The sequence below is a fragment of the Physella acuta genome, unplaced genomic scaffold, assembly GCF_028476545.2.
Source record: "Physella acuta isolate Inbredline_101_S28 unplaced genomic scaffold, ASM2847654v3 ptg001274l, whole genome shotgun sequence".
NCBI classification, from domain to species: domain Eukaryota; kingdom Metazoa; phylum Mollusca; class Gastropoda; family Physidae; genus Physella; species Physella acuta.
In genome coordinates this window covers 64,976-77,955 of record NW_026732789.1, presented here as the reverse complement: position 1 = coordinate 77,955, position 12,980 = coordinate 64,976, and the positions used below count along the sequence as shown (strand labels likewise).

Here is a 12,980-nt window from a genome sequence, read left to right as displayed (position 1 = left end):
TATGACGACTTCAAAATGTTGATTTCATAGTAAGGTTTCTCTAACCTTAAGCCTTGTCCTAACACTAACCAAACCCTAGCTAAACGCCAATTCCTTCCGTGTGGTTTACGCAATTCCTGAGCCTAATAATAAATATTACTCTAACCCGCCTATCGATACGCGCAGAGAAGAAAAAAACAATACGATACTGCATTGATATCCATTTTGTTTTCGAAAATCACACATTTTTCTTTCCTTGATTAACACTTTAATAACCTCAGAAATGATACTATTTGACAAAAGTGCCAATGTTTCTGACAGACCCCTATCTGGACCACTTCCTGTTGGTCAACGATGCCTTCCAGAGGCAAATCTTCCAGGTCAGCCTGGTGAATGGGGTGGAGACTACGATCAATCTAATGCTGACCCATGAACCCGTGGCCGTGTCCTTTGACCCTTTCGATTTGAAGGTGAGTTCATCGTTTGATTATGTGAAATGGGAGTTGATCCATGGGATTTGGATATTTTGAGTTGTTCATCATTGGGAATTGGATGTTTCAAGCTGAGTTCAACGTTTGTATCAAAACATTTAAACATAAGTTCGGCGCCCGGGGACAAACTTTCAATTTGGCGCCCCCCCCCCCCCCTCCCACATATATTTTTTTTAATTTTATAATTCAAAACTGCAGCTAAAATGAGCTTTTAAATTTTTTCCGACCCATTTTGGCGCCCTTAGGGTCGGCGCCCGGGGACATATATAACCCCCCCCCCCCTCTTTGCAACGCCTCTGGAAATTTGTAGATGAGTTCATTATTTGCTATGGCATAGTGCTGAGTATACTATCCCTTCATATGCTGAGTTCACAAAAATATGTTACCTCTACATCACAAACCCAATGGACCTTCAGGTTTGAAAGGGTATATTACCACTTATCATTTGACACTGAATATTTAAAGATAAATTAATTGTTTGTTCCTTTCTTTATAAAAGTGAGCTCAACGTTTCCCCTTTAGGATTGTCTAAATCCATCGTATGTCCCTTGATATTTGCTGGTGAGTTGTACGAACAGACATTACGATTTGAAGATGACAAGTTTGTTGCAACACCAGGGTCAAACTAACTTTCCCTTTGTGAAAACGCAGGTGTTCTGGTCCGATAACAAAGCGAACGTCATCAAAGAGGCAACACTTGATGGTCAGTTTGAAAAGGAAGTCACTTTGCTAAATAACAGTGAGTATTCATTATTTTTATAGATTTTATAAACTGTAGCCTAATTGTTCATTGTTCAGTATTTGTTCAATGTTTTAATACATTTTATAAACAGTAATTGTTCATTCTTCAGTACTTTTTCAATGATTTAATACATTTTATAAACAGTACGTGTTCACTGTTTTAATGTTTTAATTCATTTTATAAACAACTTGTTCATTTTTATTGTTTTAATGCATTTTACACACATTTTTATAACTGCGTAGTTAAATTTACCCCATGGGATATTTTCGAACACATACCTTAGTAAAAGGTCTACCTGCATTCGATGTTTCTTTTACGCCAGTATCCTGACCATAAGCTTTCTTAGCCCTATCACTACCCTTCACACTACCTTAGAACTTGCCACGAATTCTAACTATATCCCGGCAGTTTCTTCCAGGCATCTCTTCGGGGGAGGGAGGGTGGGAGGTTGGCTTCCGAAAACGTCATGATCTAGTAAGTACATACTTGACCACAATAACAAAACCTCCCCCTCCACCCACCCCCCGCCCTCCACAGTGTCCATGTGCGACGGGCTGGCGATTGACTACCTGAACAGACTCATCTTCTACACCGACACCGGAAATGACGTCATCGGGGTCATCAGCCAGAACAACTACGACATGCAGGCGTACATCGTCACATCCGGTTTGGATGAGCCAAGGGACATTGTGGTGTCGCCCAACCAAGGGTAGGTTTATGACATTTGGGGTTTGAATGTCATCACTACCAGGGGTAGGTTTATGACATTTGGGGTTTGAATGTCATCACTAACAGGGGTAGGTTTATGACATTTGGGGTTTGAATGTCATCATTAACAGGGGTAGGTTTATGACATTTGGGGTTTGAATGTCATCATTAACAGGGGTAGGTTTATGACATTTGGGGTTTGAATGTCATCATTAACAGGGGTAGGTTTATGACATTTGGGGTTTGAATGTCATCACTACCAGGGGTAGGTTTATGACATTTGGGGTTTGAATGTCATCACTACCATGGATAGGTTTATGACATTTCGCTTTATGACAGCTGGGGTTTGAATGTCATCTCTACCGTGGGTAGGTTTATGACATTTCGCTTTATGACAGCTGGGGTTTGAATGTCATCACTACCATGGGTAGGTTTATGACATTTCGCTTTATGACAGCTGGGGTTTGAATGTCATCACTACCATGGGTAGGTTTATGACATTTCGCTTTATGACAGCTGGGGTTTGAATGGCATCACTACAAGGGGTAGGTTTATGACATTTCGCTTTATGACAGCTGGGGTTTGAATGGCATCACTACCATGGGTAGGTTTATGACATTTCGCTTTATGACAGCTGGGGTTTGAATGGCATCACTACAAGGGGTAGGTTTATGACATTTCGCTTTATGACAGCTGGGGTTTGAATGTCATCACTACCATGGGTAGGTTTATGACATTCCCTTTCAGGACAGTTCAGTTAGGTGGTAAATGTCATCACAAACAGGAGCAAGTTTCTGAGATTTCCTTTCAATAAGGTTATATTTTTTAAATGAATTCACTACCATAGGTAGTTTATGACATTTCATTTCATGACAATGTCGCCGAATTTAATCAATGGTAGGTTAATAAATATCAGAGTATTCAAACAAACAAATGTTTTTAAATGGCACCTGATAATTTCATCAATTTTAATAATGTTAAGTATTATGTCGTATTTTTCTCTGATGGTTGGGTACATGAAACTTACAGGGTGGGGGGGGGGGGGGGGGGGGGAGAAAACAGAAATAGTGTATGTTTTCAATGTAAATGATACATTTTTCTATTTCTTCCGAGAAGGGGTTGAACGTGCGGAGGGGGGGGGTGTAGTGCCCCTTGAAGAAATGCTTGTTAAAAACTCCGATCAGCTGTCGACTGATTTTTTTATCTCTTAGTTTTTATTTTTTCTACCTTTAATCTACCTGCCTGCCACTTGATACAGCCTTGACCTCGTGTAACCTTGACCTTGTATGTCCACTAGGGTGATCTTCTGGTCAGACTGGGGCGCCAGGGCCAACATATGCCGGTCTAACATGGACGGCAGCAACGTCGAGGTGATCGTCAAGTTCAACAGCACCGCCTGGCCTAACGGCCTAGCCCTTGACCTAGCCGGTACCTTATCATTAACTCATATCGTGTAGAATAGGGCTGGTAAGTAGGTCACCAACCAGTTCTACGGCTCAATAAAGACTGCATGAGACATAGAACTGGTTGGTGACCTACTTACCATCCCTATTAGGCATAACTGTTGTTTAACTTAAAAGAAGTAACTGAATTTTTAACAACAATATAGCGATATATGTAAACAGTGTAATTCCCTTTGAAATACATTTTAGCTTGGAGCAAAAGAAGTAGAGTGTCTTGTTTCTGTATTTAAATGATGCTATTTCCTCAAATAATTTGTATACTTATGTTAATAAGTAATTTAAAATATGTAATTAAAATATAGATAATATAATTAATAATTACTCAATGTGTTTTTAGCTATACCCAAAGATCATTTTTACAAGTAGAAAGTAAATTTCTGTGGGTGCTATTCAATATTATCTAAGCCGATGTAAAAAAAAAAAAAACTAAATTGTTCCAAAACGATCTTTGGAAAAAAAATTATATCTTAAAAAACGTTTTCGTTGCATATAATCTGCTTGTACAAGACCCCAGTGTTGAAAGACTTGAGGCCAGACATGCCCTAATTGCTTGCACTCCACAGAGAACAACCTGTACTGGGTGGACGCCCATGGGGACACGGTCAATGTCATTGATCTGGCCACCCGAGTCATCACCGTCTTGATGGAGGAGCCGGGCGCCCACTACTTCTCCGTAGAGGTTTCAGGGGAGTTCCTGTACGTCGGCGATTGGAAGAAAAAGTGAGTACTGTCTGAGTCATGTTAGTTACTTCCCATTTAGAAGAAAAAATAACAAAGGGAAGTAATATGTACATATGCTGAAGAATATCAATAAAACGTTAAGAAATTAAATAGTATTGAAACAAAATAAAAGTTATTAACTTTAATATCACTTTACATCACAATTACTCGTTGCATATATTTCTTTTATAAATATCTATTTTTTAATTGTGTTTGGAGTTATTATCTATATTTTAATTTAAATAAGAAAGTATTAACGGTAATAAGTACATAATTTCTAGAGTTCTTATTACAAATATTAATAAGTAATACTACAAATGGTCGCTTGGTATTATTATTTACAGAACAATGTTTGAATCTTTTAAAAAAAAGTTTGGACTCAGGTGTCCATGCTACATCCTTCTATCTATATAATTCTCTTCTTGGAGACGATAGAAAACACCAAGCTGCAAGCGCGCTCCCTACCACCCTCACCCCCACATGGTCTGGTGAACTGCGGTTCACGCTAAATGTTTACAATCGTAGAGCCGGGTTTAGTGACGGTTATTAGGGGCAGATAATGTAGTTTGAAACGATTTTAAACTTAGGGGAGGTAACTAAGATGAGTTTGCTTTCAAGGGGCGGGATGGGGGGGTGGGGTAGGGGTTGGGGGAAAGGAGGGGGTAACATCCTTAACGACCATCTAATAGTGTTTTAAAGCAAATATTTTCAGTGGCAGCATTGGTACTGTCGAATTCACAAATTATGAATTACTGAAAAGTAGAAAATAAAACAACTAAATAGCGACGTATGATACGCCGCGGGTTGGCTCGTATATATATAATTTTCTTCATGGGGACCATACGAGACACCACGCAGCTTAGCCGTTCCTACCCCGCTTTTTTAGGCATATCACTATCACCCTCACCCCCCACCTGTCAGATGAGCTATGGTTCACCCCGAATGTTTACAATAGTAGAGACTATTAGGGGCAGATAATTTAGTTTTTAAAGGATTTGATACTAAGGGGAGATAATAAGTTCTGCTTGATCCATTGTCGTCTGTAAACGGCTGATTTCGCTGGGCGGGGTGGGGGGGGGAGGAGGCAAAGGGGTGGGGTAGTGTCGAATTATGAATTGTTTATAAGTAGAAAATATAACAACTAGATAGCGGCGTATGCTACGTCGCAGTTCAGCTCGTATAATATAATTTTATTTTCTTAAACCCCATAATTATTTTTGCTCTAATTATAAACCCATCCCCCCCTTTTCCACCTCCCCTCCCCCGTACCCCACCCCCCTCACACACACACACAAACAAAATGCCCATTATTCCCAGGTCTTCTCTTAACTCTTCACATGAGACCAAAACAGTGTCGATTTTTACTTTTAAAAACGAGATTAAAATAAGATTGTTTGTATTATGCTTAAGTAAACAATTTTCAATGGACGAAATACGTGTCAGAATGAAGTATTATGCACACACAAAAATGTTACTTAGAGACTTTATTGATTAAAAATCGAAGGCTTTTGGGATTAAATCCTGTAACTAAAATTTAATAATTTCTCGAGAAGCGAATTCTTTTAAACTCTGAACGTTACAGTTGGGCGATGCATTTCTAAGTAGTCTGTCTCACTACATTTTAAATTGATTATTGAAACAATTTCCTAATTGGGTTATTTAACCTATTGCATTGCAAAGTGTATCTATCACGAGACAACAAATCATACAAAAATAGGTTCTAACTCATTTCGGGCCTGAGAAATCGGGTTTTAAAAACGTCTTTATCTCAAATTGTTACCCTCCGAAAATTGTGAAAACTTCATATCTGGCACGCTGGTCAATGGTATTTAAGCACTGATATTCGATTAGTGTATAGCCTAATTTTGTATATTTGATTTTAATTTAATAAAGCCAATTTTTTTAAAGAAATGTACTTTACAAAAACAAAGGGGGGAGAATTAAGCGGGTGTTTGCATGCTAAGAGCTAATATAGAGGTTAATATAGTGCAAATAATACTTAAATTCCTTTTTTATTAATTCAATTGTTTTAAACATTTAAATCAGTAACAATAATTTATTTGATAGATTAATTTTTTTTGTAAATATTCATTTCTAATGTATATTTAAATATTTCCAAAAATGTATAAAAGAACATTTAAAAAATATGGTGATGTGTCTCTGATGTATAGTTTCAAAATAAAGCACTATTTTACTTTAAAAAAACAAAAAACATTGGAATCGACACAATGAACTGATTCCGCTGCTATGCCACAACCTCCCCACCCCCTAACTGTCCCTCGCGTTAAACTAAATACTTCAATCAAACAAAAACATTTTTATTCTCCACCTAGCAGACGCTTCACTACCCCGTGGTCTCTCACAAACCTTCCCCATCCCCCATAACGACCTTACCTTCACTCCACAGGATACAGTTTATCCTTTCGAGTTTTGTACATATCAAACCTAGTATCACCACATATATGTCATTATGTAAATATTCATTATGTACAGTTATAAAATCCCTCGATTTCATTTGATGTTTGACATTATGGCAAATGATATCGATGTTGATATATTTGTTTTATATTGAAAATAAAAGCATACATTTTTTTTTTAAAAAAAAGCTTGATAAGTCGTGGATTATGTGTTCCTTTAAATCTTCGAACTTAAATGCGACCAATTATTTTCATACTTTTTAGAGTACTACAAAAGTTTAAAAATATTTTGTTATTTGAGCGCGGTACTAGGAAAATGATCTTTCATCAATAATTTTTTCAATATTTTAGGCATCTCTCCAGAAAAAAAGGGGGGGGGGGAGAGCAGTGAGCCCCAGGGCTTGTCCACCGTCCCTCCCTCCTGATTATATAGAGAAAAAAATTTATATAGAACATATGTACTTTAATAAATGTACCCCCCCCCCCCCCCCCCTCCGGAAATTTAAGATGCCGCCCTGAGAAAAATATCTAAAAGAAACCATGCTTGCACCCCAGGATAAACCTCTATTTGCGTTGTCGCAATTTCACAGAGAGAAATCAAGCACTCTAACGTGTTTATTTTTTATTTCAGCTATTTGAGGCGTATGAAAAAGAAAGGGGGAACATTGGAACAGTTCGGTCCGTCAACGTTTACCCGTCTTTATGGCATAAAGGGCTACAACTCGTCAGAAAGATTTAGAGGTTGGTTTAAAGTATTTTAATTGTTTATTCGCAAAACATACTTGGTAAATGAGAGATTAGTTTTAAAGATTAAAACTAAGATGAAATAGTATAAGAATTCTATAAGAATTTTGTTTTATAATTTTTAGTATTCAACGAATCAATCGTTCTTTAAACCTTTAAAAATCAATCATTCCTTAATCTTTTATCAATCAATCATTCCTCACCTGCAAATATTCAATGAGTGCATACAACATACCTCGTTATGGTTTTTAAAAAAAAGATCTAGAGTTGCACAACAGTAGTTGAACAATGTAGAGCAGGGGTCGGCAACCAGCGGCTCGCGAGCCGCATGCGGCTCTTTTGATGTCAAGTTGCGGCTCTTCAGCTCCATGCACAAATATTAATACTTATTTTATTTTATTTCCAAAACTCATAAAAATATTAGTCTGCAACACTCTGTAATAAACGACATAACAATAGTTATAAACAATAAACATTCACCATTCTATTAGAATATTAATAGCTACCCCCTATCTCAGTGTACTTCCTATTACATTGTCCATTCCGAATTGAAATATTCAACTTCACAAAGAAACTAAACCAGCTAAGTGTAAAACTGAAAGGAAAACCCAGCCTATGTCTTGCTTGAAAAGGTTGTTTGTTTCGAAAAAAAATATGTTTGTTGAATACATGATGAGCGGTGAATTACTTCATTACGAAAAATCTGAAAAAAAAATATCGTTATGAAACCGATTCAATCACTTCAGCATTAATATAAACAAAATGAAGGGTGTTTTCACTGAGAGATTTGAACTATTCAAAACAAATGCAAGTACTCTGACTTACATAGTAGATCCTCTCAACACAAATTCAAATGAGATTATCTCATATATTCAAAGCTATTTATTTTAAATTATATATATATTATGATATTTGTTTAGGATTATATATATATATATATATATATATATATATATATATATATATATATATATATATATATATATATATATTTATATATATATATATATATATATATATAGTATGATATTTGTTTAGGATTATATATATACTAAACAAATATAACATTGACATAAAAATGTTAGTGGCTCTTTAAAAACCTGGTAATGTCGTAAATTGTAACTTTTGGCTCTTTCGTCTCAAAAGGTTGCCGACCCCTGATGTAGAGAAAAGAAACTATTTTGATTAGTGATCCAAATATTTAATGAGTGCTGTGTTGTTATCATATCTACTTGATATATCTTGGTAGTTTTGAATCATGTGTAATATTTTGGCTGTAAATGTTGTGTCATAATGGCGATTGGATGTGAATGCTGTAAATCTGATTGTTTTGCAATATTTGTGTGAGAAGAGTCACCTAATAGATATTCGCTAAATTTGTATGAACGTTTTCTTTTTCCTTTAAAATTATATATAGGGATACAAATGCCGTTTAGCAGAAAATAAAATGCTTAATAGATGTTATATGTAAAAATAAAATTGAAAATAAAAACATTAATAGAACACTAAAAAAAATAATTTAAAAAAGATACTACAGTAAATATATCCCAATACGTCATCTCTCTCTCTCTCTCTCTCTTTGTCTCTCTCTCTCTCTCTGTCTCTCTCTCTCTCTCTCTGTCTCTCTCTCTCTCTCTCTCTGTCCGCATTCCCGAGCCGAAGAGATCAGTATCTTCAGCGATAATGTGATGGCTGTCTTAAATGTACAAACTAAATTTAACTTAAATAAAGAAAAAAGTTTAAAGCAATATTCGAATGTAGGGGTCGACGACAAATTCCCGAAAGACACTTGCCCATAAGGCCGAATTCCCGAAAGGACACTTGCCCGAATGCGACAAATGCCCGAAAGGACACTTGCCCGAATGCGACAAATGCCCGAATGGACACTTACCCGAATGCGACAAACGCCCGAATGGACACTTGCCCGAATGCGACAAATGTCCGAAAACCGCTGACTTCTTAGCGACTAACAGTGTGTTGTGTTAACACGTGTGTTGTCTTAACACATGTGTGTTGTTTTTGCCGCAGGTATCAGCGTGTGTGCTCACAGTGCCTGCGACCATCTCTGCCTGCCGCAGGTCAACAACCTGTACACGTGCGTGTGTACAACAGGATACGTCCTGGTTGGTCAGTTCTGTAAACCAAGTAAGTGACCCATCCATCCATCCACCCATCCACCCATCCACCCATCCATCCATCCACCCACCCACCCATCCATCCATCCATCCATCCACACATTAACCTATCCATCCATCCACCCATCCACCCATCCGCCCATCCATCCACCCATCCATTCTTCCACCCATTTAACCACCCATCCACCCATCCACTCATCCACCAGTCTGGCATCACATGCTACATAAGGTTTCCATCACTGTTTTATTCTACCCCATACAATCCACACCACAATGCGGACTCCTCAGCTTTCAAAATATTTTAAATTAAAACAAAAACTGATTTGTTTATTTATAATTATACAAAATTTTCTTTTTTGTCGCCTGTCATGTCTCCTAGCTTAGTATTAACTTAACATTTTCAAGTGTTTTTAAATTGACATGAATGCGTATTCATTAATCTAAAAGAGCAAAAACTAAATGTGTATAAAATGTTCTTTAATTGAAAAAAGTTTTGTAGTCTAGAGATATTTTACGTCGTTGTCTATTTTACTTTTGATTATTCAGACGTTTAAGTAGGCGAAATCCTTCTCTAAACTACAAAAGAGCACTGGAAAATCTTACTCACCTTTAATGTCTTTCAGTCATAATAAACCTGCCAACAACGCCTACCACCACGGAGTCATCCACCACTTCACCGACCACTTCCTCCACAACATCGCCGACAGCAACAACCGTCCAGTCGACCTCGACCTTGACCTCCACCATCACGGGCCTGCCCACCACCATGTACACGGACTGCGAGGACACGACCTTCGAGATAGACACCATCATAACAACATCAGCAATAGACCACAACATTACAGGTGAGTCTTCTCAAATAAAATGTATGTATATACAATTCTGTGCAACCGATTACGATGTATATATATATATATATATATATATATATATATATATATATATATATATATATATATATATATAAATATATATATATATATATATATATATATATATATATATATATATAAATATATATATATTTTTTAACAAAGACAATATATATATATATATATATATATATATATATATATATATATATATATATATATATATATATTGTCTTTGTTAAAAATTTTATATACATGAACCTCTATCCATCTATATATACGTATATAAACGTGTATATATATATATTTATATATATAATTACTATATCTATTGTATAATTACTATACGATTTTGACAGATTCAAACGCAACATTCGGCAGTTCTACAGTAGAAAGTAAGTTTATATTTTGTAAAATCTGTTTGCCACATCGCGTATAGAGTGGACGTTTTAAATATACAATTTCCCATGATTCCATTTGTTGAAAGTCACAAAAAGTTTTTGCAATGATTCCGTTTGTTGAAAGTAACAAACAAACTTTCCGACGATTCTGTTTTTGCTAAAAACCACAAACATAATTTCCTATTATTCTGTGTTTGAAAATAGTTAACAACACATCTATTTCTGATTGTACAGAGTCCACGGGTTTATCAAGTTCTGTCATCACGGCGATTGTGTGTTCTGTGTTTCTAGCCGTGGCTGCCATAGCCTTGTCGGCAGCCTTTGTTAAAAGGTGAGTTCCCTTTTGAAACTTGGTTGGGGCAGGTGAAGTAGAGTTCACCTGTTTCTGTGACCTCGCTGCTGTTACCTGGTTGGGAGGTGAGTTTCCAATTTGAAACCTGGTGTTCCGCTGGGCAGGTGAAGTAGAGTGCACCTATTTCTGTGACCTCGGCTTATTGAGCGGGTAATAGGGCTGGTAAGTAGGTCACCAAACAGTTCTACTGCTCAATAAAACCTGCTTGAGCCATAGAACTGGTTGGTGACTTACTTACCTGCCCTATTGTGGTCAGCACTTTGTCCAGCCGCCTTTTACTTCCCCTAAAGAAAGTCAAATACCCATCAGAGTTGAGTGGACTGAAGGATATGCTTCGACTCTAGCCAAGGACCCGAACTCTAGACCTTTGGGTGAAGCAATGCCTCACCGATTTTGTTATTCCTATTTCATGACTATAAAAACAATTTTTTCCATACTTTTCTAATACCATAGGCTTCGCGTTTGTTTGTTGTTGTTGTTTTTTTCGCGCTTTCCAAAATCTTGTTCTGTGTACAATATACGTATTCGAATATAATTATTTTTTGGGTTAAATTTAGCTGTAAAATTATTACACAAATCTTAATACACATACAATAATCAAATTGAAAATTACCTCTAATACTCTACATACAGTTCCTCCACAGTTAAAACATAGGATCCGATCTAACACTTTTTACTCTAATTAAACTCACCATCAGTGATAACTTTGATTTGAAAAATTGATAACAGCATGCTTGCATTAACAGACGGCCATTTCGATCCTTATTTTCAGACACTACAGGTACAAAATTCAGCACCAGAAGCTAATCGAGGACCAACACCCCACCGACTTCTACAAAATTGCCTTCAACTCCCCGGGGGACGAGACTGTGACCTTTGACACGGGGATTGAGAACCCCGTCTACGACTGCCTGAACAACCCCAGCCACACAATTCCAGATTCTCACAACAGCAGCGCGTAATTTGTTTTCTAGCGCCTGAACGGTGTTAGCATATGTGACGTTTTTATTTCTGTAACAGCTTGGATAGGATCTCACAGATATGCGGTCTAAAGATGTACATTTCGGTGTTTGGCTCCTCAGTACTAGGTGCTTCTAACTTTGACTCAAATTAAATTCGAGTCATGTATACGAGTGGCAAAGGCAGGAATTTGTATTGGGATTAGCTTCTAAGAGAATGTTTCTCCTTGCGCCCATCTGGCTACACCTCTGCTTTGATTAAAGTTGGGTTATTTAAAATTGAAAAATACAAATGAGACTCCAGATACACAGTTGTTACACTAGACCGCGTCTGAATTGCTATTTCATTTAAAATAGATGCATATATATATATATATATATATATATAAATATATATATATATATATATATATATATATATATATATATATATATATATATATATATATATATTATATGCATCATACGTATAAAAACATAACAATTTACTGTAGATTGAAACTTTAAAATAACGCCTCGAATGTTCAAGCATCATGATGTAACTAAATTCACTAAACAGCAGCTAAAAGAACACCGGGTTAGATCAACTTTATTTAAACAGGAATTTTTATTGCCTTACAAAAACGAAATTTACCTTGAATATGAACAGTGATTAGCACATTCATTAAGGTCGAAACACTACGATCTTAACAAAAAAAAATATTTTCTCTTAAATATAACATTCAACTATTTTCAACTTGTTTTAACGACACCAAAAAAAAAAAAAAAACGAAAGCACTAAGGTGTATAACCTCAGAGATGATTCAACAATAACTAAATATTTCTATTTGCATTCAGTTGAGCCTTGTTGGTTTCGCCAGTCTACATAAGGTTTGCTTATGTTTCTCATAAACTAAGCAACCAAAGAGCTTAAATTTTTTTTTCTTTATCATTTTGTTTCGTTGGGTATGAGGTACACTATTTTAAAATTCTAAATATGAATAATGGTTTGTATGTT

At 36.2% G+C, this 12,980-nt stretch overlaps 1 protein-coding gene across 1 annotated transcript in view; it reads left to right on the top strand.

Moving 5' to 3' along the window:
• Positions 1 to 12,235, top strand: part of LOC131957872 (low-density lipoprotein receptor-related protein 4) — a 32,774-nt gene extending 20,539 nt beyond the window's left edge. The window contains exons 16-26 of the mRNA XM_059322681.1: positions 301 to 449; positions 1,122 to 1,209; positions 1,750 to 1,921; positions 3,218 to 3,348; positions 3,947 to 4,103; positions 7,152 to 7,261; positions 9,293 to 9,409; positions 10,023 to 10,244; positions 10,631 to 10,666; positions 10,907 to 11,003; positions 11,797 to 12,235. Coding sequence (XP_059178664.1) covers positions 301 to 449; positions 1,122 to 1,209; positions 1,750 to 1,921; positions 3,218 to 3,348; positions 3,947 to 4,103; positions 7,152 to 7,261; positions 9,293 to 9,409; positions 10,023 to 10,244; positions 10,631 to 10,666; positions 10,907 to 11,003; positions 11,797 to 11,986 — 1,469 coding nt within the window. The 3' untranslated portion in view covers positions 11,987 to 12,235. The remainder of the gene's footprint in view (positions 1 to 300; positions 450 to 1,121; positions 1,210 to 1,749; positions 1,922 to 3,217; positions 3,349 to 3,946; positions 4,104 to 7,151; positions 7,262 to 9,292; positions 9,410 to 10,022; positions 10,245 to 10,630; positions 10,667 to 10,906; positions 11,004 to 11,796) is intronic.
• Positions 12,236 to 12,980: the final 745 nt, after the last annotated feature.